The following is a 26,065-nucleotide window of genomic DNA, read 5'->3' as shown; positions in this document are numbered from 1 at the left end:
GCCACAATAAAATGGAACATTGAGCTCTTAACTGACAGAATAACTTTTTAAACTATTTTTCTAATCTCACTTTTATTCCATGTTTTTAACTAGTATCAGCTCTAAAGCTCTACATGCACATAAGAGTTATGAGATGGTCAGAAGTACCTCCAGAGACAGGGTGCTGCTTTTGCCTGAGTAGAGTTAATTTTCTTCACAGTAGCTCAGAGGGGGCTGTGTTTGGTTTTGTGCTGAACACAAGGTTGGTAACACAGGGATGTTTTAGTTACCACTCAGCAGTGCTTGCACAGAGTCTGCTTCTTACACCACTCCACCTGCCTGGGGCTGCAAAAGAAATTGTGAGGGGACAGCTGGGGGCAGGTGACCACAGCAACATTCCATACCTTAACATTCCATAACATTGTCATGCTGGGCATATAAAGCCGGGGGAAGGAAGAGGAAAGGGGGGGTGTTTGAAGTTACAGTGTGTGTCTTCCCAAGTAACCATTACACATGATGGAACCCAGCTTTCCTGGAGATGGCTGAACATCTGCCTGCCCATGGGAAGTATATATGTAAGAAAATGAGTTGAACTTAAACACATGACTACCTTTTTATTGTTCTTTAACTCCATTTAAAATGAAGCATCAATATCAAAATACAACAAAAATTCCTAATTTTGCCAAATATTTTCACTCTTTCCTTGTTGCAAGTAGCTTTGGAAATAATTTAACATTTGCAGAACACAGTTCTGTACTTAAACACATCTCACCCAAATCATTCATGGTTCCTGCTGTGTTCTGTACTTGCTCTGTGCAACATTTCCTTGCTTTAACGTGCTTTTGCTCTTCTGTTGGAGAGTAATGCCTATAGTGTGGACAAGGATCAACTGTAAGGCTTCACCCATCCTTGTTTCTTACAAATTTCTTGCACTTTCTGAACTGTCCCTCAGCAGTAACATTCTGTAGTAACCTGTTCATAGCTTTCTACCTTTATAGTGTGGGCTGATTCTGTTACTTTCTAAAGTCCTTGGAGTCTGCTCTGAAATACAGGACATGGAAGAGAAACAGAATAAAGATGAATGCAGAGTCACCTGCATACCTAAGAGATGCCTCATCAGTGGAATTAATCTGTTGCATGAATAAAACCTCATTAATACAGTGCTGATTTTTCTGAAGGGAGGGTGAGGAAACCAAAAACCATGGCAGGTTAACGGAGCATAGCAGGAGTTTTTCGACATGTAGCCATGTCCTCAAGCACACTTAAGCAGCCAGCCAAAGGGTCCAAGGAATTGTGTTTTCACCTGCTCCAATTCTTGTTATCGGGACATCTCTCCTGTATGACGAAACTGCAAGTAGAAGGAAAATTACAGGTACCAATGAAAAGAGTTGTTTCCTCTGATAGTTCAGGCCCTTGGATCTGGTAAGTTTTCATAAGGCATTTGGCTTAAATATTAACTGTCTTCATGGTACATAGCTGCCCTAAGGAGCTCTTGAGTTTCTTCTGTTTGTTGACGGACTTGTTCAAGGAGTCTGGCCATTTGGCTTTTTCTGAATGCTAATGAAAAGTCTGGATCTGAAAAGGAATGACAGGTGTTAGGCAACCTGCTGTTTTTTCCCCATGTTCTAATGCAGATGCATAGAAAACTTACTTTTCAGGTTACATACAGTTGGTTGGTGGTTCTTATTGCAGGTAAGGCAGAAAAATACCACACAAAGCAGATATAAATTCTGTTTTCATCCCTACAGCCATTCAAGATTGCTGCTAAATTTTCCTGATCCGGATGTAAAAATCTCCATTGCCAAATTCAGCCTTATGCAGCAGCTGCCTATCTAGATATAGGAGGGTTTTTGGCTCTGGCTCTACATACATAAAAATATGTGCTATATACAGTTATTACCACATTATAACTCTCATAAGTACTCAACTTTTATCCAAAGACAAGAAGACTAGCCAAACCCAGGAAAAATATTAAGGAATGGACTTTTAAGTATGAAAATGTGAGACTTCCTGGCTTTAATATCAGCTAATCATGCAATTTCCTTATTTGCTTGTTTCACCAAAATAAACTAAAATTACATTTGAAAAACTTTTAGGTTTCATCCAGTGCCCAAAAATTCTTATATAGGATAAAAGCATATGTTCCTGAAGTCCCATTTCCCTGGATTCAGAAAGATTTTAGTTTGAAAGCAAGCAATCAAAATCTTCCTGCCTTCATCAGGAGATACTCTTTATGAGCTGCTTTAAAACAGGTGAGGTAACAGCTACCCTTGAGATTATTCTGTTTTCTTAAGTGAGCAGAGTTAGTCCCTGGAGAAGTCTGCACTGTTAGTGGTTGGACTCAATGATCTTAGAGGTCTTCTCCAACCCTAATGATTCTGTGATCTGTTACTAAGCAGTGCCTGTTTGCTGCTGATGGGTGCAGGCAGCCTTGGCAGGAAAGACGTACCTGCTCGTAGTCTGCAGAATGTGGAGATGCCCAGCTGCTGAAAACGGACCTCTGGGTGGGTAAGAAAATTCTTGAGGTAGGCTTGAATCTCTCTAATGTGATGCTTCCACAAAAGCATAATTTTTTCTGCATAAATGAGAGAACCACTGGAGATCAGTATGAGCCTTTAAACGCTTTGAAAACTGATTTTCGCAACAACATTTATAAGATCAATAATGACTCATCCACCTTCAGCTAAAACCAACATTACTACAAAGATTGGCAAGGGACTTCCCTGTACTACAGCTTCTGAGAATACTTAAGGTAAATAAAAAGTTGAGTAGGCTGCTGTGCTGGGAATCTGATCCCTGTGTAAGGGGCGGGCTGGTTCACAGACTGGTTGGCCTGGTAGGTGAAGCTGTCTATGACTAGATTATGATGTTGGATTCTGTTCACTACCTGAGAGTCTGCTCTGTTGCAAATCCTCAATGGTAGAAATGAAACAGATTTGCATTTTCCCTTACTGGGGACTCACTACATATTTCAGTTTTCCTTATGTCTAACGTCTAAAATCTAACCATACCTTTCTAGAGAATATGGCAAGTACCATGTGAACTTTTTCTTGCAAGTGTTAAAGGCTCTCAGCTGCATGGGACAAGTATCTTATGCATAAAGGTGTTCGTTTTCTACAGGTAGAAATAGTGCTCTTTTATTCTCTCCCATTGAAACTTTAAAAAATTTGGCTACATTCTTAAAAGCCACTTTACTTCTCTGCTCAAGCTAATTTATTCTAGAATGATATCAGCAGGTTTTGATTCAGTAAGAGTTTTTCTCTTGCTGCTCAGGGAGCAGAGTTAATCTAAAATTTTGGAACACAACCTCTGGTGCCTGTGGGGGATGTCATCACATTTTACATACTGAGAAAGAAGGTCAAACAGAAAGATGTAACCTTGTCCGAAGTGACCCTTTTTGAGAAAATTTCTCATCTCTCCTATGGTGAGGAGTATCTTAATGGTCTCCAACCTTCCTACTGAAGTTCTCTGCAAGGACCTCAGAACTGAGGCTATGGACCAGCCCTGCAGAATGGCAGTTCTTGAAGAAGGCAACAAACATGTGAATCAGACCTTTATGTATGGTCCACTTTCATTCCTGGACTTTCTCATGCACTCAAGGATTGTTTTACTTCAAGGGTGACTATAGGCAATTGTACTCTAAAAAATCTATAGAGACCAAATGGGGGGTCATAGAGGAATATTTAAGGTTGTTCAGTGCCTTACAGTCCTTTGGGAAAAGGCTAATTTCACTCCAGACAGCCATAAGTCTCTTTCAAAGCACAGTTAATCCTGTGTGTTACCATGACCAATCATGTGCTGGATGATGGAGGCAGCATGAAAGGATGGCTCCGGATGTTCCAGCTGGCCAGCCAGTCTCACCAAGCACTTTGTCAGAGGTTCATCCATCCACTGGACCATGTGTAATGTGGCTCCTTCTGGAAAGCAGAAAGGTAAGAGAATAGTCTCTAAATAGGAACTCCAGTGTCAAAGAAATGAATGTAAGAGGTCTGCCAGAAACTGCTGAAATAGTGAATCCTTCATGCAACTGGAGAAGGAAATTAAGTGCTGAACTTGGTTAATAAGTATATTCAGGTTGTAAAAAAGGGTCATGTTCTGAGGTTGTGCTCTCAGTAAGGTAAGGCCATGGATTTGTTTCATATTTTTTTGGCTTTTTTTTCTGCAAAAATGAATCGCTTTATGTGCAAGATCCACTTTTGGCCTATTGGCTCAGTCTGTCCAGCAGGTTTTGTGCTCTGCTTGCAGAGTTAAATGTGATATTGCCAGCTGCATGGCCATTATACCAGATGCAAGAGATTACTTGTTTGACAGACAATATCCAATGCTGGGGTATGTTGGGAAAATTTACACTCATCCTTTCTGCTATAAAGAGTGCTGTACCTTTCATGAGTGCCAATTTGTTATCTCTGATAAAATCCATGTGCAAAAAATTTCAAGATAAAGACCTGATTAGTATTTTCATCTTTTTTTTTATATCAGGTTCTGCAGGGATAGTTATTTCAGCCTGAGAAACTGGGAAATGTTAGAAATAGAAGTAGACTTGCCATGTACAGCAGTAAAGTTCAGCACAAAAAAATTTAGAGTAAAGAGTTTTAAGGAGTTGAACTAAAGTGTAGACAATGGAGCCCATGTATCCTGCCAGCGAATCGGATTTTGTTCTTGAAACTTACAACTAAACAATGAATTTAAAGGGAAAGACTTGGGCTGTGTGTCCATCGCCTATTAAAATTAATAAAGGACATGTGCACTTCTCTGATTCAGCCATTGATGGAGGGTTGCTGCCATACCTTGCTTTGCCAGCTCAGCAAGGCAGGATGTCACATAATGAAGGGAGTCTTCCTGAGTGTCGGTCAAAAGCATGGTCTGAAGGAGAACTTCGACACAGCGGCTCTCAGTGATTCTCTGCCACAAGAGAGAGATTCATGGTTAGCACTTCCATTATGGTTTAGTGGTGTCTGGGGGCTTCAGAAGTGCTCCTACAGTACTGAGGGTTAAACCAGCAATAATGGAAACATCTCTTCCCAGATTTACCATAACGAAGAGAAGACACCTTGAATTGCTCAGAGATCACCTGTACTGAGAAATATATAGACTGAAATGAAAACAGATCGGAGACTTGGCCTGTGCTGACCTGGATTAAAAGCAAAAAATGAGACCAAGAAATGGGTTCTGAATGAGTCAGCTGGAGGTGACTGTTGCTAGTGAAGTTGAATCATGAAGTCATCAGCTCTCTGAGAGGCCCTAACAATGGAAGGTGCTCATGGCTCCCTAGATAAGCTCATGTGTCTATCAACAAAAGGGAGTATCTTTTTCTGATACTCATTTTATGCTGCATTTTAAGCTGCAGTTTTTGAACTTGCTGCTTAGAGGTTCAAGGTGGATTTGAGACTGCTGCTTTTCAAGCTCCCATACTCTGTTTGTGTCCTGCTGGCATAAAAACAGCACTGTCTTTTTCCTCTTATGCCAAGAACTCTTATGTGTTTTAGGGAGCGTTCTTTAGAATTGACCCTGGAAACCTGGCACTCCCACTCATGTCTGTGTATTCACTTATGCAGTGAGAACTTTATACTCTTGATATTATAAAGCTTTATGAAGGTGAAGTAGCTCCCAGCTGATAACAGGATAAAGTCACGGAATTTAAGTATTTTAAAGAAAGACTGTATTTGTCAAACTTTGAACAGACGATCCATTTTTATTCCTACGGTGGGCCTTGAGTTTAAGGGAATCTAGTTTCCTGCAAAACTTGATGTCACATCTATTAGAAATTTATATAATTCTTAGTGAAAAAAAATTTCCTTCTGGCTGGTTTAAATCTCTGGAACTAGTAGTAAATGGATCGTGAACAAAGAGAAAAAAAAAAAGAACTCAGTCTTGAAAAGTGTGCACTAGGAAGTGGGACAAAACAGAAATGAAGATTTGGTGGGGTTTTTTCCTCAATATTGATTGCTACTGGTGGTACTGTTTGATCAAGATACTCTAAAAGGCAAGGAGGAAAGGAAGTACATATGGAGTTTGAAGCAAAATCAGCAAGAGAGATCTTTACAGCATTTTGACATGGCTAGTATCTTGCCAAAGAGGCAAAATGTACATCAATAGCCGGGGTTTAATTTCACAATGAATGGCAGCTGAAGCACAAGAGCCAGGAAATAAAGATTCAGTTCATAACAGACCTCAGAGTTTCCTGAATGATTCCTTTAATCAGTATGAAATGTCCTTGCTAGAAGAACTTTGTATACCTATGATGCAGTCAAATTAGGTAACCACATCACTCATAGCAAAAACTAGATATTTCTTATTTTAATTAGTTTTTTTATATTGTATTGGGAAAATATGAATAAAACTACCTTTCATTATGGCCCTTTTATTCATACATGCAATTTTGTGTAAAATATACAGCAAATTGGCATATGTTTAATTACCCCCAGAATTAATTTTTCTTTAATGCTGATTTGACATGAACACAATATCAGCCTCACAGGGTATAGTTCAGTGACAGACACTGTACCTACCTGTCTGTTTTTGGAAAGGCTCAGGTTTTTGATGATGCAAGCAGTATGTCCAACAATCACAGGGTCTGTTTTATGTGCTGCCAGTAATGTCCCCAGGCTCTGCAGTAGCTCAGCACATGCCAGAGTATCCTGAGAAGAGCAACTGGTATCTCAGTTACATCCAATATGGACAACACAGCGCAATTTTGCAGTAAGTTACAGAGAGATCAAACTTAAGTCTGCAAGAAGAGCATTAGTTTGCTTATTTAAAACAAAGATGTGGCTGGGTCCAGTGCTGCTTCTCTCAAGTATGGTCTGACTGGCACTGAATATTGAGCTCTTGCTATGGAAGGCTGGAGTCTTCAAGGTCATGTAGTTTATTGTTGTTTCCATCAAATGCCTCACCAGGGTCATTGCTAGTCAGGGGAAGGATGTGTGATCCTGACTGGAAGGAGAGGTGGTCAGGGCTGGTGTGAAAGGCAGAAGCACACGGTGAAGTAACAGCAGCAGTGCACCCTTGAGTACTTCAGCAATTTACCTGGCTACAATAATGGGTTGCATGTTTAGGTCAATTTGTGATCAGGCACCTCTTTAGTAAACATGTCCTGAACAACATCTTTACACACATTTCTCTGCTGTCTGATGATATTTTAGAGGTACTTTGCTAGGTACTTCTCTCTCCGTAGTCTTCCTCCAATTACCATTAATATTAATTGAATCACAGAATGGCCTGGGTTGGAAGGGACCTTAAAGATCATCTAGTTCCAAATCCTCTGCCATGGGCAGGAACACCTTCCACTAGGCCAGGTTGCTCAGAGCCCCACCCAACCTGGCCTTAAACACTTCCAGGGATGGGACATCCACAAATTCTCTGGACAACATGTTCCAGTGCCTCACCACCCTCACAGTTAGGAATGTTTTTTCTAACATCAAATCTAAACATACTTTCAGTTTGAAGCCATTACTCTTGTCCTGTAGTATCAGATTGGAGTCTGGATTACTGCACAGGTATTTACCTCAATAACAATATGGATTAAAGGGCCATTGCTGTGTGTAAGAGAAACCTGACTTCAACAGAGTTTGTGTTAGGTCTACAGTTAAAAGCAAAAGATTACCTCTTGAGAGTGTTTTTTCTTTCAGTCTCCTTCCCTTAGAAATTTAGGGGTTTTTTATGCAGTTCTGATTGTTCACAATGAACTATATTATTTATACTACTTGGAAACCGAGATGCATTAGCAAGGGAGTTCAATATAAAACAACAAATCATTGGTCCTATACACAGCTGCAAAAAACCACATAATTCTGAAACGTGTGAAATGTCAGGATCACTAAAGCAGTGTTGAAAGGCAGATGTCTTTAAAAGTAACTATAACTTTAATCTTTCTTTTGCTTAGGTTAAATTGCAAAAGTGTATCTTACTTTCTTTTAATACCAGCTGACATCTTCACTTAGCTCATTTTAAGCACTGCCACAACCAACAATCCTAAAATAAAACAGGAAAATAAGTGGAAAGGGCAGTTCTATACCTAAACACAGGGCATTTAGAGAATCCTATATGCAGACATGACAGTAGATTTTCCTCAGTCTTGTTTTTCCTTCTCTTTAAAGGAAGAAATAATATAGTTTCAGATAATCCAATTACATTACCACCGATGACTGTTTCTATGCTTTTGGGCTGAATGTCCTCTTTCTATGTAATCCCATCAACTACAATACTCATTTTTGATTTGCTACAGCCTGAGAGGAGGAAATTTTCTGTGGATTATAAAGGAACTTTCTAATATATAATGACTTCCCTGCCAAGATTTGTTGTTTATTTAGGACCTACATTAGCAAGTGACAGTACTTGAATTTTGCTCAACTTCTTTTTTTGGCTGGAATATGGCTGAGATTCAGATTTTGTTTTCTGGCTCAATCCTGCACAGTGCAAGAGAATCACGAGAAAACTGTGAGTAAAAATAGATCAAGTGATTCAGATGGATATTGATCTAATTTTTCCCAAAACTACAATACTCAAAAAAAAATAATAATAAAAAAAAAGGGCAAGGAAAAGCATGCCAGCAGCAAGTGTGCTTACAGTTGCAATGCTGCACTCATACTCCTCACACAGGAATCGATTGACAAGGTAAATATTATCCCATTTACCAGTTAGCAAGATGATAAGGCAAAGTTATTTTGTACCTGGAGTGGAGAGTCAGTGGCACCATCTGGAATATACAGACCCTGACTTTCAAGTCTTTTGCTCAAAGGAATTTGACTTAAGAGACTGTTTTCTTACAAAGCCTGATTCTTTAGTGTTTCAGGGTTGGGCTGTCCTTGGGAAAACTGAATACAGTTCCCTCAGCAAGAGGGAAGTTTTCCAGCCCTTGCTGGGAATCCTTGTCAGCAGCCTGACCAGGAGATTGCAAAAATGGGGCTGAAGCAGGGTGAAGAGCTCCTGTGAAGCATTCCTGGGGGTTTGCTTCATGGTAACAAAAGGGCAGACAGGTTCTGCCCCATTATATCCTGGGTAGTATTTGTAATAATTCAAGCATCACTTGACTTGGTTGTAAAGGTTAGCTTTGTTCAGTGGTTTGTTTTCCAACAGTTGTTCCCATGGAGAAGTCTCTTTTTCAGTCACGGAGAATTCAGCCTGAGTTAGAGAAAGAAACATTGAAAAGGCTTGAAAAACAGGCCAGAAAAGGCATGGAGATGGGGAGGCAGGATATGAATACAAAGAGGTCAGCCTCTTCTCAGAGTGCCCAGGGCTCGCTTGCACAAAGCAGCAACATTCAGTAGTCAGGCTCAGCCGTGTTTGCTCACTAAAACAAATTTAGATATGTAGATACTTCTCACTGGAGAATAAAGTGAGATGCTTTGCTTTCCAGCCTCCTGCTACTGACACGTTTTCTTCCCTTATGAAGGATGGGCTGTTTCATCACTAGTGTACCAAGGCTGAGTTCCCAGTGTCTTTGTTCTTACTGATGCTGACCATGTCTCTTTGTGGCCAGGGTTTGAAACACTGGCAAAGACAAGTTTCAGGACCAGGGAGAAAAGGATTTGTGGGTACTCTTTGCTGGGAGAACAAAAAATGCAAACGATATTTGGAGACAAGAAAAGCAAAACTGAGTGTTCCAGCATTGTCCATATGTCCATAACATTCCATGCATATTCCAGCATAATGTCTCATACTGAATAACATATTTACTGTGTAAATGGCCTTTAACTAACATAATGTATTTCAACTGTAAGCTTGTTGAGAGTAAACTGTGTTTTGATTGTATGAGGGAGTTTGACAAGCAATGAGGATGTCTGGTGCTCATGCAGCCACTGTGCCCTTGAACAGCTCTGTACTCTAGTTGCTGCTTCCTAGGCATTGATCTCATCCATTTTCTCCATCACGTTCCAGAGGTAGGGGAGGTGCAATCTTGGTTTGTGTACAGACAACTGAACGGTAAACACCAAGCTTTCCAAACCCAGAGTAAATTTCCAATCAGGCTGACTGTATTTCAGGCACAAGAAGCACCTAAGGCCACCTGAAGCTATTCACCTGTGACACCTGTCACTACTGCTTGAAGCAATGTGGCAGGAATGGTTCTCGCATATTTTTGCTCTGTGTAGCTAACCTGACTACTTTCAAATGCTGTTGTTAGCTTAAAAAACTTACCAACAACCTTTCACATCTATGTTCTTAAGGATGTCTTTAATTACTGTAAAGAAAAGTTTGTTTAAAAACAAGAGTAATCTGTCAGTATTTGCAGTAATTTATTTGTAGTCAGACTTCTTTATGTATTTGCTAGTGTTGCACTCTTAATGGTGGTGTTTATCCTGAACATGGGCAAAAGAATCAATCTGTAACTTAGGACATGAGGATATACAGTCCTAGTGAAAGGCCTAATGCATTAACTAAAGATAGACAGGATTTCAAAATCTGTTAGTCCCCTTTTTGTTTTGATCCTAATTCAAAATACGTTAATATTTGACAAATGCACTTTTGAATAAAGCTGTCCATGTAGGGAAGTAATGTATATTTGCCCTTTGTTCTGCACTTATGCACTTTAAATGTGTGCTCTAAATTATTATCTCTGCTTTTCAGTGTGTGGGGAAGCTCTGTAGCCAAGAAATAACTTCCTTGGTTGCCCTCATGGTGGTCTCTTGTGGTGCTGTGTATGTCCTCCACCTTGTACACCCATCTGGAGACCTCTGGTCTGGGGACTGAGGGGACTAGAGGAGGTTGCAGGGAGTGCAAGGCAGTATCATATCAAATTACTCTATCACCCATCTCCCCCTCTACTCTCTCCCTGGTCTATCCTTTGGATCCCACTCAGATGGCTCCTCAGGTAGTTAGTGACAGTGCAGATGCAGTAAATTTTGGGTAGGAGAGAGAAGGGTTGGGAAGTCTCCCAGAGTCCTCTTGGTCATTCTCAAAATGCATTTCATAGGCAGTTTTGCCGTAACAGTGTTATCCCAGGTGGTGGCCAGAACTACTCTTTCCCCTCTATTTTTGGGAAATGACCTCCCATACCTGGTTGGGTGGGTGCTGGGAGAGTATCCAGAGCAGAGCAATGGAGGCACGACGCACATCCTCACTGCCAGAGGCCAGGAGAGAGCACAGATTGGGCAGTACATTCTCAGCTACCATCTCAGCCTGGATGTCCGCTGGTGTGGGAAAACAAAGGAGGTCAGGGGGGTTCAGAGGACTGCAGGGAGTAATTTAGGCTCTGACTGTTGCCTTGGTGATCAAATTAGAGGGGACCTGCCCATCTCCCATCCATGGGATGGGGCAATGCCAGATGTTCAGCTATAAAAATAAATCCTCACTTGTTCTGCCTCCTTTTGCTAAGGGATTAGTATAAGTTTGATGGCAGAATGTAGGTTTGGGCACCCTCAGTCTGTGTCTGAGCCTCAAAAGAAAGAGTGAGGGGAATTTTCTGAGCTCATCACTGGCATAAGGCCAGGTAAGAAGGTGGCAGCTTCTGCTGCACAAACAGAAAGACCTCCCAAGCACCACCTATTTAACCGAGTTATGGTTAACCACGAGAGAGCCCAGCCATCTCACTGAGTTGTTATGCCCCACTTGCCCCTGCAGCCTCAGAGAGTGCACTAAAAGGCAATGCCAGAGCAGCCAGCAGATGGAGGCAGATCTAAAAGGTCAAGCAGACCAGGTGTTTCAAGCATGTCAAGGAGTGGCACAGCACTTTGCTCTCAGCTCCTCTATAATTGTGACTGCTTGAAAATTAAGCACCTCTACATTTTCTAGATGAACAACTCTACCCTGGAGTCTGGGACTTTAGCACTGAGTGTGCCAGTCCTCTGCCACTGTCTCCTGAATATGTCATAGAAATGAACCTTGGACATTTAATAGGACAGGGTTTTTTAAGAGGATGATAAATGCAGGGGAGAAAATTACATTTAATGATAGACAGAATCATGCCTTGGAGAAGACAGGTCCCCACTCAATAAGCAATTTCAGGAGACGTTCTGTCCTAATTTGGTTTAATGCTTAGGAAACACGGAAAGGAGGAAAGCGTAGCAACTCACTAAGGCTCTGTGCACCTCTGAACACCTCTGCTGCCTTTCCCACTTTCTCCAGATACTCCCCTTGCTACCTGGGAGCCCTAAGACAGATTTAGCTAGGATATACACTGCACCTTCTTCTTCCCTTAACATACAGTTGAAATGTAGAAAACGTCTCTTGCTTTTAATAGGAAAGGTTCCCAGCCCACTGTGCTCACTCTGAAAGGCAGAGAGAAATAGTGTGGTTTCTTTATCTCCAAGACATTGCTTACCACTGATAGCCAAATTTCTTAGGCAAACACATGCCTGGCTTGAAACCTGCTTGTGCCAAAGAGGAAAAAAGATTAAAAATGAGAGAGAGGAGGAAAAAGAGCAGTTTCAGTAATGCACGTTCTTGCCTATTGCACACAAAATCAACATGACAATATTAGCAAGCTATTACATTATCTTCAAGAATAAATTTGGCACATGTTTTTTTTTCAAAGTTTCGATGATTTTTTTTTCAATCTCCTAGTATTAGTCATCCTATTGTTGATGAAGAATGGGGTTCAGATGTTGGTTTTTATTTTAGAACATCTGATAAGTTATAGGAAAATGAAGAGAAAGTAACTTGTCCCATTTGCTTTGCCTTTTTTTCACCTCCCTTCTACACAAAATTTCAAGCTCCACCCTGAACTGTGGTTTCTTAAAATTTCTTTGCTGTGGCTTCCAACAAAGCAAAATTTTCAATATGTTATTCCTTGAAGCCATACAGTAAAAGTTCCGGATACCAAAAAGAAAAAAAAATATAGCACAACAGATGTGTCAGACAATTTCTGTCACAGACACAATGATCAAAGACAGAGACTGGACAGGGCACTGCTCACATGATGTTTCAAGTTAATAGCATACAGGCTATCCTAGTCTAAAGGAAGGGTCCAGGGCTGTAGAACAACTTTAATAATTTCCCTTTACTTTCTTCATACATTGAACTTGTAGAACCCATGTATTTTCTATTATAGGTGTCTTTTCTCATGGGAAAGATGCCACATAGGTACAGTAGATGAATAGAATGATGTGAGGCTAAAACTGGAAGCCCAAGTTTATACCTCTACTCAGATGCTAAGTCTTTTCACAAAGGGAAAGCTGTGACTTTACCTTGTCCACAGAAGAGGAGAGGAGAGAGATCAGGGTCCGCAGCAGGAATTTGTCACTGGGTCTCAGCAAGGCTTTGTGGTGCTGAACATTGGCTGCCACGTTGCTCAGGGCAGCACAGCTGTAATACTGCAAAGAACCAAGAAAAAATGTAGAGCAAGAGGTCAGAGTGGTGACATGTTAAAGAGAATACAAATAAATTGGAGAAATGCTCAGATTTAAAACTGATGAAAATAAAATGCTTTTTCACCTTAAGGGTGTTTATGGGGTTGGCACAACATGCTGTAGCAGCTACAGCAATCCTGCTGGGGCATGTTGTACACTCATTAGGACCTTGGCTGTTTGGGAATGTGCTCTGCTGCTGCAATGACATTGCTGCTGGCATCCAAGTTAGGTAATCTGCATCTACTGTATTATATGTTTACATTGATTTACTCAAGCTGGATGTAGCTATTGCCCTAGCATGCCGAGGGATCATTTCCAAAGGATATAACCATTAACGCTAGGAAGTATTACACATACAAAAGTATCTATTACTAGGTATAATTAGAGGAAACATGTTGAGCTACAGAGATGGAAATTCTAAGATGAATCTCAGAGGAATCTAAAATGGCTGAAACAGTTTGCAGAAAGCAATTCCAGAGGGTACATCCCTCCAGACATTTAAAAAATCTGTGTAGAGATAACTAAATTGATGGAGCAAACAATTCTGTGCTACTCAAAGGACTGAATGAACAAACTAGCAGAGTGTAAGGCTTACAACTCTGATTCATAGTTTATTTATCAGCATACTTTTGCGCTAAGACGAGCTCTCTGCTGAGTGTGCAGAATCACAGAGGTGTCTGTGATAGGCATAAAACAGGATGCTTTACAGATATTTACAACAAGAAAAAGATCATTGCAAGTTATGTCTTCTCAGAATACTTAGTAACATTGCTTAGAGTGAAAGATCTAAGTTAGGATGCAAAAAACCCAACCAAAAACCCTAAAACCCAGAGGAAGAGACCTTTCTGCATCTTGTCTGATGATCTGACAGATACAAGAAGGTAGCCACAAAACAACCTGTGCATGCATTAATGTGTGGTGGCAGAAAAATTTTTGCGTCATAAACTTTCTCCTGTGGAGTTAGACAAATTGAGTCTTTTAATATACATTATCTGACTGAGCTGAGTTTCACCAAGATGCTCTCCCATGTTTCTCCACTTGACTAGAGAAACCTTTCCTCCTCTCCCTCTTTTAATTTCTGCATACTGTGGTTTGTGCTCTCCTTACAGTCACAATGTTACTGTTTTAAAATCTGACCTGTTTTAGTCATACCTGGACTTCTGAGTCAGGAGATTCCAGCAGCACGGCAAGAACCGGTAGGGCTCCCTCCTTGCATAGGACTTGCTGGATTTTCTCTGCCATTAAAAAGAAAACATAAAGTGTCTTTCTCCTTCCTTCTCACTCATCTAGAGGCACTGTTCAAAGGGATGTGCACAGTTCTTGGGTTCTAAGGAGTGCTGATGTTGACCAAATGTATGCCAGTCAATGTGATTGGAGAGTATATAATTTAAAGCTTGTGTAATGAAGCAGTATGCAGATATTTTAGCAAATAGACTAGTAGGCTGTCTGATAAAGCTTTTAATGGTTTTATGCTAAAAACTGTTCTGAGAATCTGAATTGCTGGAGAAGCTGAAAAGCCTCAGGTATGATCTTCATTATGATTTCAGTGTTATCTAAAAACAATTTAAAATATTCTGAATAATACCAGAAATGTAATAGCCAACTGTTAAAGTTCTTGCCAGCTGTTTCCTTCCACAACACAGAGTTCAGAGATGTTACTCATAACTTTATTGTTTAGCTCTGTGGAATAATGGTATCATCTTGGAAGGTGAAATTTAATGCAGTTCTGTTTCCGAGTTAAGTATGGTAGTCTACATAGAATTGCGGAGGACCTAGTACTCCTTGTGATAAAGCTGTTGGTGGATATTCCAGGAGCCTTTAATGTCTGACCAGTGATAGTTATACTTAGCATATTGCAGCATTGAGCTAGTCAGAACAAGCAAAAAGCTCCTAAAGCTCAACATTGTTGGATAAGCTTGTGAGATTGGTTTAGAGTACACCAAATGTCCTGCTAACTTTTTAGGCCCAATTATTTCTTTAACAAATGGCTATTTTTTTTTCTATTTCTTTGATTGATTGTTTAAATATTCATATACTGGCCATTTGGATTTGAAAATCAAGATTTTCTGTTTTGCTACAAGGCAAAAGAGGGCCTGTATCAGCTAAACTTAAATCATCAACCTGTGGTACCAACATGAATGCCATATGGAGAGGAAATAACTTGTTGCTCAGATATGCTTTTATTCCTGCCTTAACCTTTAGGATTATTTTTCTATCAGTGAGCTTTCTTTTGGCAATTTAGGTAAACCATTAGTCCAAAAGTACCTGATTGTGTGAGGTTCAGAATAGCACCAACTGCATTTTGTTGGACTCTGGGATCATAGGACTTGGCAAGGGACAGTAGGGGTGTAACTCCTCTAGCAGCACCAATAGCTTCTCGGTTGGACTCTGGAGAAAAGAATCAGAGAAAGAAATACTTACTTAAAATCTTACTGTGAGCCACAAGCAGGACAACTAGCAGGACTAGTCCTTTGGTGTTTCTTTCTCTGATTTCTCGGCATGCTCAAAGGAAACTGTTAAAAATTCTGAGAGTTTAACAGGAAGGAAACTAACCCATGACTTCTGGATTAGCCATAAATCACAGCTGGTTGAATGCTGTTGGTTTGTAACTAGGATAATTAAAATATCCTTAAGACCCTTTAAACAGGTTAACAAAGTATCATACTTGCTTCAAACCCTTGGTATGTCTGATCAACCTATTCACAGTGTGGTAACCAAAAAAACTACATCATGAACTGAAGGTAAGATTTAATTAATTCAGTAGGGTATATTCAGGGCCAGCTTCTCTCTTGGCATGTCCCTGTGTGACTCACTTGAAAGCTACAAACAGCGCAGAGGTTTCTAAAGACAAAATTTGATTTAAACATTGAAATTTGAAAAGATGGTGCTTCTCTGAAGTGGTGGTGATTCCTTTCCTGGCAATGTAATGAGTTGTACAGCTGTATTCAACATCCTGGAGTACAAGAACTCGTTAAGACTCTTGGATGAAAAACTGATAAAAAAAAGGAAAAGCTATAATACTTATTTTTGTAAAATTAACAATATTTATACAAAGTTTAAGCAATGGCCAGTCTGTGGAAATTTGCTGAGAGAAACATGAAACAGGGCAAAAAAAAAAAAGTAAAAATAAAGGTATTTGAATGAAATCAAGTCTTCAGGTGCTAACTAACTTAGAGAGTTATGAGAACAAAGCTGCTAGTTTTATACCTAGAGCCTATCTAGTAGGGAATTGACATACACAGATTAGCCAGGATATTTATTCAAGTATAGTTCAGATAGTATCAGTTTAATATTCCAGGGCAAGCAATTTTCCATCTTCCTATGAGTATATACTCAAGTAAATAACTTTTATTCGGGGAAAAAAACACTGAGAAAAAGAATTGTTCTGAGAAGAGTAATATATTTAAAAATAGCTTTTCCATGTGGGAAGCTATTATTCTGGTAAAATTCTCTGCCCCTCTGTAGACAAGCCCTTCTCTAATCTAATCTGCCTACATACCATTCTTTTGTTTCCCTCAGTAGAAGTAGAAAGTCTTTTGTATGGCAACTGGTGTGATGCAAACTACCCAGCTGAATAAAAAACAGAGGTAAAAAGATTAAGAAAGAATTTATATATCGCTGCTTCCCTTATTCTTGTACACAATACACTCCATGAATGTTTGTGAACGTGGGAAAGAACCTTACATTTGAAAAAAGGGATTACGAACATTCGGACAAAACTCAGGCAAATTGTTTCTTTAATCAGATATTGTGCCTGAACACTTGTTTTGCCAATTTATGATGACAGAGTGCATGGGGAAACCTATCTCACCAAGATGTGTAACTGTATTGCCATGTCTGTAAGAGATGTGGCAGGCTAGATCATGTTTCTCTCCTTGACCACCTGTTTATCTTAAAAAATGCAGTCCATCCACTGATGCCACTGCAACCACTGATGCCCCTTGGAATGCTTTTAGAAGGTAGCCATGTGTTCGAGATGCTACTCTAAAGCGGGGAAATCAACAATATCTACTCAAGCTGTGTTTGAATAACTCACTAGTTTATAAATTCTTTCTTTCCACTCTGACATTTGTGTGCTTAAAAATTCCTATCAGAACAACTTTGAATATGCTTTACATTCAGTGCATCCTCCTTGTTCTAGCTTTAAGCAGATGTTCAGGCCCCCCCTAAACACTGAAGATGTGCACATTTAGTTCTGTTCTGAAGTACTCTGAGTTATTATCTCAAAACTGATTCCTTTCATTCACTGATTGACAAGCTGCAGATAATTGCAACTATGCATGTATCCTTTTGCTGCGTGATCAAATGCTGCTGTTGGAACAAACTAACCTTCAAATATGTATCATCTGAATGGGTTGGTTTGCTTTTCTTATTTTCAGCTCCCTATTGCAGCAGGGCGACAACCCAGTTTACACATGACCTGCAGTAACACTGCTAAACAGTTTCACTCTGTACATAGTCTTGCATGCTTGTTGCAACAGAATTAAGACCATTCTTAGATGTAGAATTTTAGTCAACTTAAAGCCATCTAAAGGATCTAAAGGATCTTCCTAACTTGGTTGTGCTTCTATATTTACCTTTTTTTGCATAAATGGCCTTCTTGAAGGACATGACTGAACAGGATACTTTTCTCAAGCAGACACTTAAAAATATCAGAGTCTGTGAGTTAAAATTAAAATAAACCCTGGAGAATTTCCTCTTGCTTTAGTCTCATTGATGTGGTACCTAAATATAGTCTGAAAAACAAATAAACTGATCCAGGCCATCTAAATCCTAGTTAAACTGGGACAGAGATCCTCAACACTGATCAAATTCCAGGCAGCAGTCCAGCCTATGCAGGACTGCCTATCTCTGTTTAGCTTTGAAAGTTCCTTGAATGCTTGATTTGGAATACTTATGCTCAGAAGGACATTGGTGCTTAAGGGAGTGTGCAAAGGCATTGGAAGACCAGAGGTAGCCAGGATGTGGAGCAGCTGATGGTTCCCTGTATTCCAGATTAGACATCTAGAAAGACATGAAGAGTGTCTTCAGGACTAAGTAACATCCTTAGGTGCCCAAATAAATCACTTTCTCAGTAGACTGTTTAAAACAGATGAAGGGACATCTCTCTGTAAATCTTCAGGGGCTTAGCTTCACTGACCCTACACAAAGTCTGTCCTTCTAGTGCCAAGTACCTAAAAGTTTAGTGATGCCACTCCTAATTAAGACATGTAAATGAGACAATTTGCATTCCATATAAAGTAATGTAATATGTAGAATTCTTAACCTGACAATAATGTGCAATGCTTAAAAATAAGCTCTTAACGGAAGAGTGTTCAAAAACCTGAAAATAAAACAAAAAGGTGGGATAAAATGCAAATCAGCACTTTCATGTGGTTGGATCCTGCTTATCCACTCCTCCTTTGCAACATAAATACTTAAATGAGAAATTAACACTTTCATCATGCTTCCCTCAGCCTTCTGGGACATCAGACTGCAACTTCCCATACTGGAGAGGGAAGCTGGCAGAATAAATGCTGCAGGAAGGGACAAAATATTATTCATGGCTTTTCTACAGACCTGGACACAATTTGTACAGGAAAACTATGAGTTTACACAAGGCAGAGTAAGACAGACTAACATGATAACCTTTCTTTTGGTAACTGTGGCTGAACTTACCTGTCTGGATACCAGGAAAATAGTAATATCATTATTGAAATATGCATAGTTAAGCAGAAGTTGGTGACACATGCAAGTAGTACATGATGGATAACACGTACTGTTATCCATCTGATAACAGTACACTGAAAGCAAACTGGCAGCAAGTTTTGCTGAATGGGAATGACCACCTGGGAAGAGGCTACAAATGGAATTCCATGAGGGCTAGTCTGTACTTGCTTTGAACCAGAGAGTTAAAACAAAGATGTAGAACTGTCAATGCAGTGGAGGACCAGAGTATTTTACAAATAACAGACAAGTTAGAAGAACGAAGCAACGGAAACAGAATGAAACCTGTACAAAATGCAGGGATGTGCATTTGGTAACATTTGTGGTAGAGCCTTGGTTACTTGGTGTCTGCTGGAAACAGCAGCAGAGGAGGAGCAAGACTAAGTGATTAAGTCAGATGTAGGATGACAGCATCACCATGGCACAATCACCAAACCTGCAAGTGTTACCATGAGATGTACCACAAAACATATTTCCCTACATGCCACAATAAAAGGCACAGGTGAGACCCCAGGTGACATACTGCACATTTCTGGTGACTTCTCTTTCAGAAGAGATGAATCCAAAACAGAATTCTGGCAGCATTTATCTATATCTTGGCACTGTAACAATGCCTGAGGCCTGGGGTATCATGATACGGAACATAGCGTGCAAATGCTATTTTCCACTCCTGGAGCATATAATTTACACCCAGAAGGACTCTGAAGATGAATGGAGAGTCTCACTTACAAGAGGAGTCTTAAAAGGCCTTGGCTTTCTCAGCCTAGTAAAATGAAGGAACCTCATTAGCACAGACATCAGAAAGAACTCCAGAAGCAAAAGCCAATGTAGACAATAATTAAGATAAGCTAGTCATGAATACATTCAGGATAAAAATCAGAAAAATGTCTGTAATCATAAGAGCATGAAGGTCAGAAACACTGAGAAAAATATCTGGAATGTCAGGAGGTTGAATTTATGATGCGGGAATACCAAAACTTGCTGCTGCATCTTATGACTCTTAAACCAATTGCAAATAGGCTGTTTCATATTAAAATATGATGGAAGAGTTGAATGAATTCACAGCAGAGGGTAAAGGCAAAGACAACACTCACCTGAAACAGCCAAAGTCATGATGCAGGCACAGGAATTACACTGGACAGTGGGATCCTCTGACTCAAGCAGATCCAAAATTGGCTCAAGTAAACCCATTTGGACAACTAATTCTTTGTCAACTATTCAAAAATTCAAGAAAAATGGGCAAATAAAAAAGTAAACAGTTACTGATTTTGTGGAAAGAATACATCATCCATTGACTGCTTTGGAGATACACATTATGATTTTACAAAATAGACTTAAGATGGAAACAGCCTGAAAGCCACTCACAGTCCCTAGCTGGGTTTGCTTAATTCCCCTTCAGATGCTTGAAAGAGTGTAACATATGTTTTAGGTTTTAGGTCAGAAGGTCCCAAATCAGGTTAATTTTGGCAAAAGCAACTGCAGCTTTTCAATAGGTTCACAATTTACTCAGCAACCCCCAAATCCTTTCTTTTTCTTCTGTGGTCTACCCTTTAAATATTATCTTTTCTTTGTAAATAGTGACATGATACTATTTGTAGCAAAGTCCTTAAAAAAGAAAGCAAAGAAAAAGGCCAGCTTTGCTGAAGACTGACCCTGTCTTCTACTATGGGACGTCAGGATGGAATACTTGTTGTGGCCCATGTGCCCAGGAGTGCAGTAGCAGTTGCAACAAGGACTCTCTTTATGAGGTGTGGCATGTTCATGCCCTGTCTACCAACATAAACTTTACTGGGAATTTTTTCTTCTGCATCTCCTAGATTCTATCTCAAATCTATTTTCCCCTTTAGTTACAGAAGTAACTGAACTATACTAAGCATTTAAACTTTTTTTTTTCTCTGCAAGCAATTTAAGACTAAGGTCCAGACCACAAATACCCAGAAAATGACCACTGACTTGTACATAGAATTTATTTGTATGAGCTGTATCCATTGTTTGAAAGGAAAAATGTCTGTGGATCTGAGAATGAGAATAAAATTCCCATACTGGTCTGAGAATAATTTATCAGCCTTTGCACACAGATCCAAGAACTCTTGTCACATTATATAATCTAGCTGGAGGGATCTGCTATATCTTGCTGTCACCAGAAGCTATGTATCTTGCAGTCAGAATCAGACTCACACTTGTCCTATCAGGAACACAAAAAAAGGAATCTAGATTTATCTAGAAGTGCCCTCCTTCTGTGTGAGTCTGGCTGAAGAGATACTTCTTCACCTGAAGAGAGATGTGTTGTTGATTACTCACTATTTCCTTCCAGCAAGAAGTTGACAAGAGACAAGGAAGACATCTGCTGCACCTCCAGGTCAGCAGAACGTAGTAAGGCATAGAAGGGTTCCAGATGCTCCACAGGCAGGGGGATGTTCACTGCAAGAATGAGAGGAAATATTGATGAGCTCCACTGTTCAGCAGTGACATTTTTCCTTTGAGGGACTTAAACCTCAGGTGCTCCCATAGACAGGCTAAGTGGTATTCACCTTCATTAAAATTCCACTGCTACTAGCAAACAGGGCAAGTTTCCTGAAGGGGTTTTGAATAATCAAATACTTCAAAAACATCATGGGAAGGGAAGCAGTGTGCCTTGCTACCAAACAAGTCATTCTGCCTCATAGCAAGTCCTTGCATTGTGGCTACAGGCACTTTTTATCCAGCAAAAAATATGTGGGATAAAGCTATCATCCAAGTGACAGAATATTCTCTTTGAAGTAAAATAAAAATATACAAATAGATAAATAAATTGCAAACTGCTTGTTGGTAGTATTTTTACCTTTTTGTAGAATCCAAACTCTTGCTGGCATTTTATTTGGGATATCTAGGCTGATTTCTAAAATTAATAAACTACCTCAAGAGCCAGGTGTTCCCACAGAATAGCTGGAACAAAAAAGAATGTTTCCTTTATAAATTGTCACTACAATCTGCCTCCTGGAGCTTTGTCCTCTTTTATATATAAAATATTAACTGGTCACTACGTCCATTTCCTTTCACCATATTTTGACTGTGTTACTTCCAAGACAGTCAGCATACGCTTACTCTAAGTACTTTGGGTTCTGCTGAGTTTTACAGAAGTATAACAATTTCATAAATAACTATCTTTTATAATCGTAAGCGATATCTCCTTATAGCAAAACTCAGAACTGACTCTGCCTATGTGGCAATGCCAGTTTTCCATCTTCCTTGGCAAACAACATAGCATGAAAGCAAAAACACACTTACTTAATGAATCAAAAGGAGTTTCACAGTTTGAAATAATATTTTCGTTTATAATTACATGAAAATTTTCTAATGCTTACTGAGATAACTTACTGTGCTGACTCATATGCAAGTAATAGAGGGCAGCTGACTGCTGTAAACCTGGGTTTTCTGAAAAGGATAAGGTCCTCAAGGCTTCCAGAGGGTCCTTTCCAAGTGGAGACATTTCAAAATCTAAAGATGTAAAATGACAACACAGGCTCAATTACATCTGAAAAGGGTTAGTTTAAAAAAAAAGAAATTAAAATTTACAGCAAACCAAACACATAAGGATTTTTATACTGCAACGACTCCATAAAGCCCATCTGTCTTTATTCACATTTCCATGAGCTGAAGCAATAGATGAACTGGGAATAACCTGTCCTTGGCAATGCCTCTTGTAAAGCTCACAAAGCTAGTGATTGGAAACAAGATAAATTATAACCTTTGGACACTTTTATGCTAATATAAATGCAAGTGTTCTTGGTCTCCACAAAAATCTTTTTCTGAATCTTTGTTAAAATACTGAACATGGTGTTCTTAGTAAGAGTATACATTTCTAATTTTGTTTGTGTTTCTATATATATTTCTAAGAAGAGAAAGAGTATGTATTTCTAATTTACCACATCTGAAGTTCACTGTGTTTCCTGTCTTGGGTATTGAAATATAGGATTTAAAGGAATAGCAACACAGACTGCAAACAGGCTTGCCTCAGGCTCAAATTTCTAGCATGAGTCTACCTGTTCTCAAATATGATAGCTCCCCTATGAATAAACCAGATGTTCAACACTCATCATGCAATAGCAGTCATGCATGGCTTCTGTAAGTCACTGTATCATATAATATGTGGAATGGAGCAGCAGAGAGGAAAATGAAAGGGACAATGAAACAACTAATAGAATTAAAAAGGTAATGTATGATCGATCAACTGGTGGAGTATGCAATTATAAGATATATTTTCAGGCAATAGTTTAAAGCTGTGCATTAATGATTGAAATATCTCTGTGAAAAATATCTAGCTACTTTACCTCCCATGGGACAAAGAAATGTGAGGGACATGAGCTTTCACGCCTCAGTGCAAAACACAGCCAATATCTCAAGCCAGTAGAAGCTGCTGACATTGTCAAGACTAGCAAACTTCTACCCTTAGGATTAGGTAAGTGAGCTTCACAGAACTACTTCATATAAAGATTAAATTTTTAAATAATTAGTAATACACACAAAGGGAAGAACTTGCTTGTGTGTGCAAGGTTTTAGAGAAAAAAACCCAAAAAATCTCTTCATGTGGTTTAATTCTGTTCCTTTCACTATCTGAACCTGAATCTGTCTGATTCTTCCACATATCTGTGGTTTTGTTTGGGAGAGTGATAAAGCTGAAACCACTCAAAATCTTCACTTGCTTAGAATATCAAAATTTGCTGCCCTGGCTTACAGATGAGTGTGATGATCAACCATTATGTCTTTCCTTGCATCCAAATTGTCCAAACACTGTCTTTTTGCTTTTTATATTTTGTTCAAAACTGAGGATAGGCTTGTTCCCTCTTGAAATTAAATACACAGGTGAGTGTTAAAGTAAGAGGGATGTGTCTTGCTTTTCTTTGTGAGGTTTCCCTGCCTCCAGTTTTCTAGGCAGTGAGATTTGGCCACTCAGAGAATTAACCTTGGTTCGGTTTCCTGGATGCTATATGTGTCCTGTCATGGACAGTGGGACTTCCCTGAAAACACTCATTGTCATCTATATGCTGGTGTCAGAAGCTCTAGGCTTCCTGCTGCTGTACCCCAATTCCCACAGATCCTAGACAGACCAGACTTTTGAAGACTGATCTCAGAGAGAAAGGATCTCTCAAGAAATACACACTTAGTCTTTTCAGGGAGCACCAGTGGCTGCTACAAGGGGTCATTCTGGCTTTCCCTTCATTACATCTCATCCATCAACTGTGCAGGGATACTGCCAAGACAGACTCCTAAAGATTCAGGAGCATGCTAGCCTTTGGAAGAAAACATTCAGCCCTGGAAGATCTCCACTGTATAACAAGCTGAAGTATATCCCTATCCTGGGTATGAATGTCAGGATTTAAACCACTGCTAAAGATGCAACAATCAATGAACCTTATCGGCAGCACAGGACTCACCACATTCACTGGATAATGACACCGGCTAATACCAGCTGAGGCTAATTCACACGTGTTCCCGAAAACCAGAGTCACAGCAATTATTCCATGACAGATCATGTCAAACAGCATTAATCATGTCACACCCCAAAAAAATTCTCTCCTGGTTCCCCTCACAAGATTGTTTCATGTTCCCAAAAAGGCAAGTAAAGAAATAATAGGTCAACACCCTTCACACAAACGATAGTAGGGGACTGCATTTTTGTGTAGTGGTTTTAGCCCAAAGCTGCTAAACATAAAGCAGTATGCCAAATTAGTTGTGAGACAAAACAAACCCAAACAAGCAATAACCCCTTATCTTGAGATAAGAACTATTTTTAGGTTAATACACTCATCCAAGATGACTGCAGAAATGAAATAAAAAAACAAGTTTTCCTATTGATATTGTATCCTAGTAGAGGACAAAGAGGACATCACAAACAGAAAAGCAGGGGAATTAGGCAGATAACCTGTAAAGCAAAGGAGATAGATGAAGAATTATGGATCTACTTTGCAGAACCCCATAATTGTGATTAAACCTGATGTCTCAAATGTTTTCACAAAAGCACAGTTGCTAGGAATCCTGAGAGCTCAATGATGCTTTTCCCAGGGTGACTTTGATCTTCCCCATGTATGACCCAGACATTTCTAGCATAAGTCCCAGTGTTCAGCCAACACAGAGGTGCACAACTGTGCACATCATACTGTGATCTGCCCACACCTCAGCACTCATACAGCCTCCAGTCTTAGCAAAGCCCCTGTCCAGCTTTGTCAGTTCCTTTTGACTGACTTCAAAAAAGTAACTTCTAGAAGGACTCACTTTTATGAAACACATTTACATGAGTTTTGTATTAACAGTAGTGGCAGAGCAAGAGAGTGGTTGGCCATTTCTACCTAGATCCAACTGTTGCACCACTTGAGCCCTTGGTGTCCTGGACACAAAGAAAATGCTCTGTAGCTCTGGCCTTTCCTCATCATCACCAAGCTGCTCAATGCTATGGCAGAGCAGATCAGCTAGCAATGTGCTTTCAACCCACAAAATTAATCTCCTTGTTCTTTCACAATCTTTTAGAAAAAGGCAAGTCCTCTTACCTGTTTCAATATGCTGCAGAAACTCCTGTGCTGTCACTCTCTCATGAGGCTGTAGGATGGGCTTGTACAGCTGTCTGTTTTTAGAGCTGTTTTGTTTTAAGCAGGAGCATTTGCTTATCAGAGTTAAGCATTCCTTGACGCTTTGCACCAAGTCAGAGAACATCCTCTGAACAAAGCCTATGAAGTCCCGCAGGAGCTGCATGCATCGTCCACATAGCTGACCCATTCTTGTTCCAACAGCAGCACAAAGCAAGAAGAAAAGGAAGGAGATGGAAACAAAAGTTTCTTCTCAAATTGTCTGCTTTTTGCAGATTTAGCTTGTCTCCTAGCTGTTTGTTCTGTCTTACAGATATTAACACCACATCATGTGCAGATGCTGTAAGGCAGACAGACTTCTGTGTCCAAAAAAGTACATTTCACAAGGCTGGTTTCTGCAGATCTCCTAGAGTTCATAAATTATTATTTAAAATGATTGCACTGGAGACACACCTTTCTTTTGCTTGAAGAAAAATAAGATAACAACATAAACAGATTTCACGGAGAACAAATGGAGTTTAGGTCATGGAGCATCTA

General features: G+C 39.7%; 1 protein-coding gene across 1 annotated transcript; it reads right to left on the bottom strand.

The window, feature by feature from the left end:
• Positions 1-230: 230 nt before the first annotated feature.
• Positions 231-26,065, bottom strand: LOC102104443 (uncharacterized). Its single transcript, XM_005518472.3, has 14 exons — positions 25,493-26,065; positions 22,326-22,445; positions 21,270-21,389; positions 20,063-20,182; positions 15,528-15,650; positions 14,415-14,497; positions 13,101-13,226; positions 12,236-12,281; positions 10,972-11,105; positions 6,489-6,617; positions 4,767-4,881; positions 3,762-3,896; positions 2,429-2,554; positions 231-1,554 (listed from the first exon to the last, which is right to left on the bottom strand). The coding sequence occupies exons 1-14, from the start codon at positions 25,716-25,718 to the stop codon at positions 1,433-1,435; spliced, it is 1,725 nt and encodes a 574-aa protein (XP_005518529.2). The 5' UTR covers positions 25,719-26,065; the 3' UTR covers positions 231-1,432.

Source organism: Pseudopodoces humilis, chromosome 3 (assembly GCF_049639895.1).
Source record: "Pseudopodoces humilis isolate 2021_Gansu_Grassland_sample_001 chromosome 3, ASM4963989v1, whole genome shotgun sequence".
NCBI classification, from domain to species: Eukaryota; Metazoa; Chordata; class Aves; order Passeriformes; family Paridae; genus Pseudopodoces; species Pseudopodoces humilis.
Note: the sequence above shows the minus strand (reverse complement) of the source record. Positions and strands in the feature narration are given on the sequence as shown.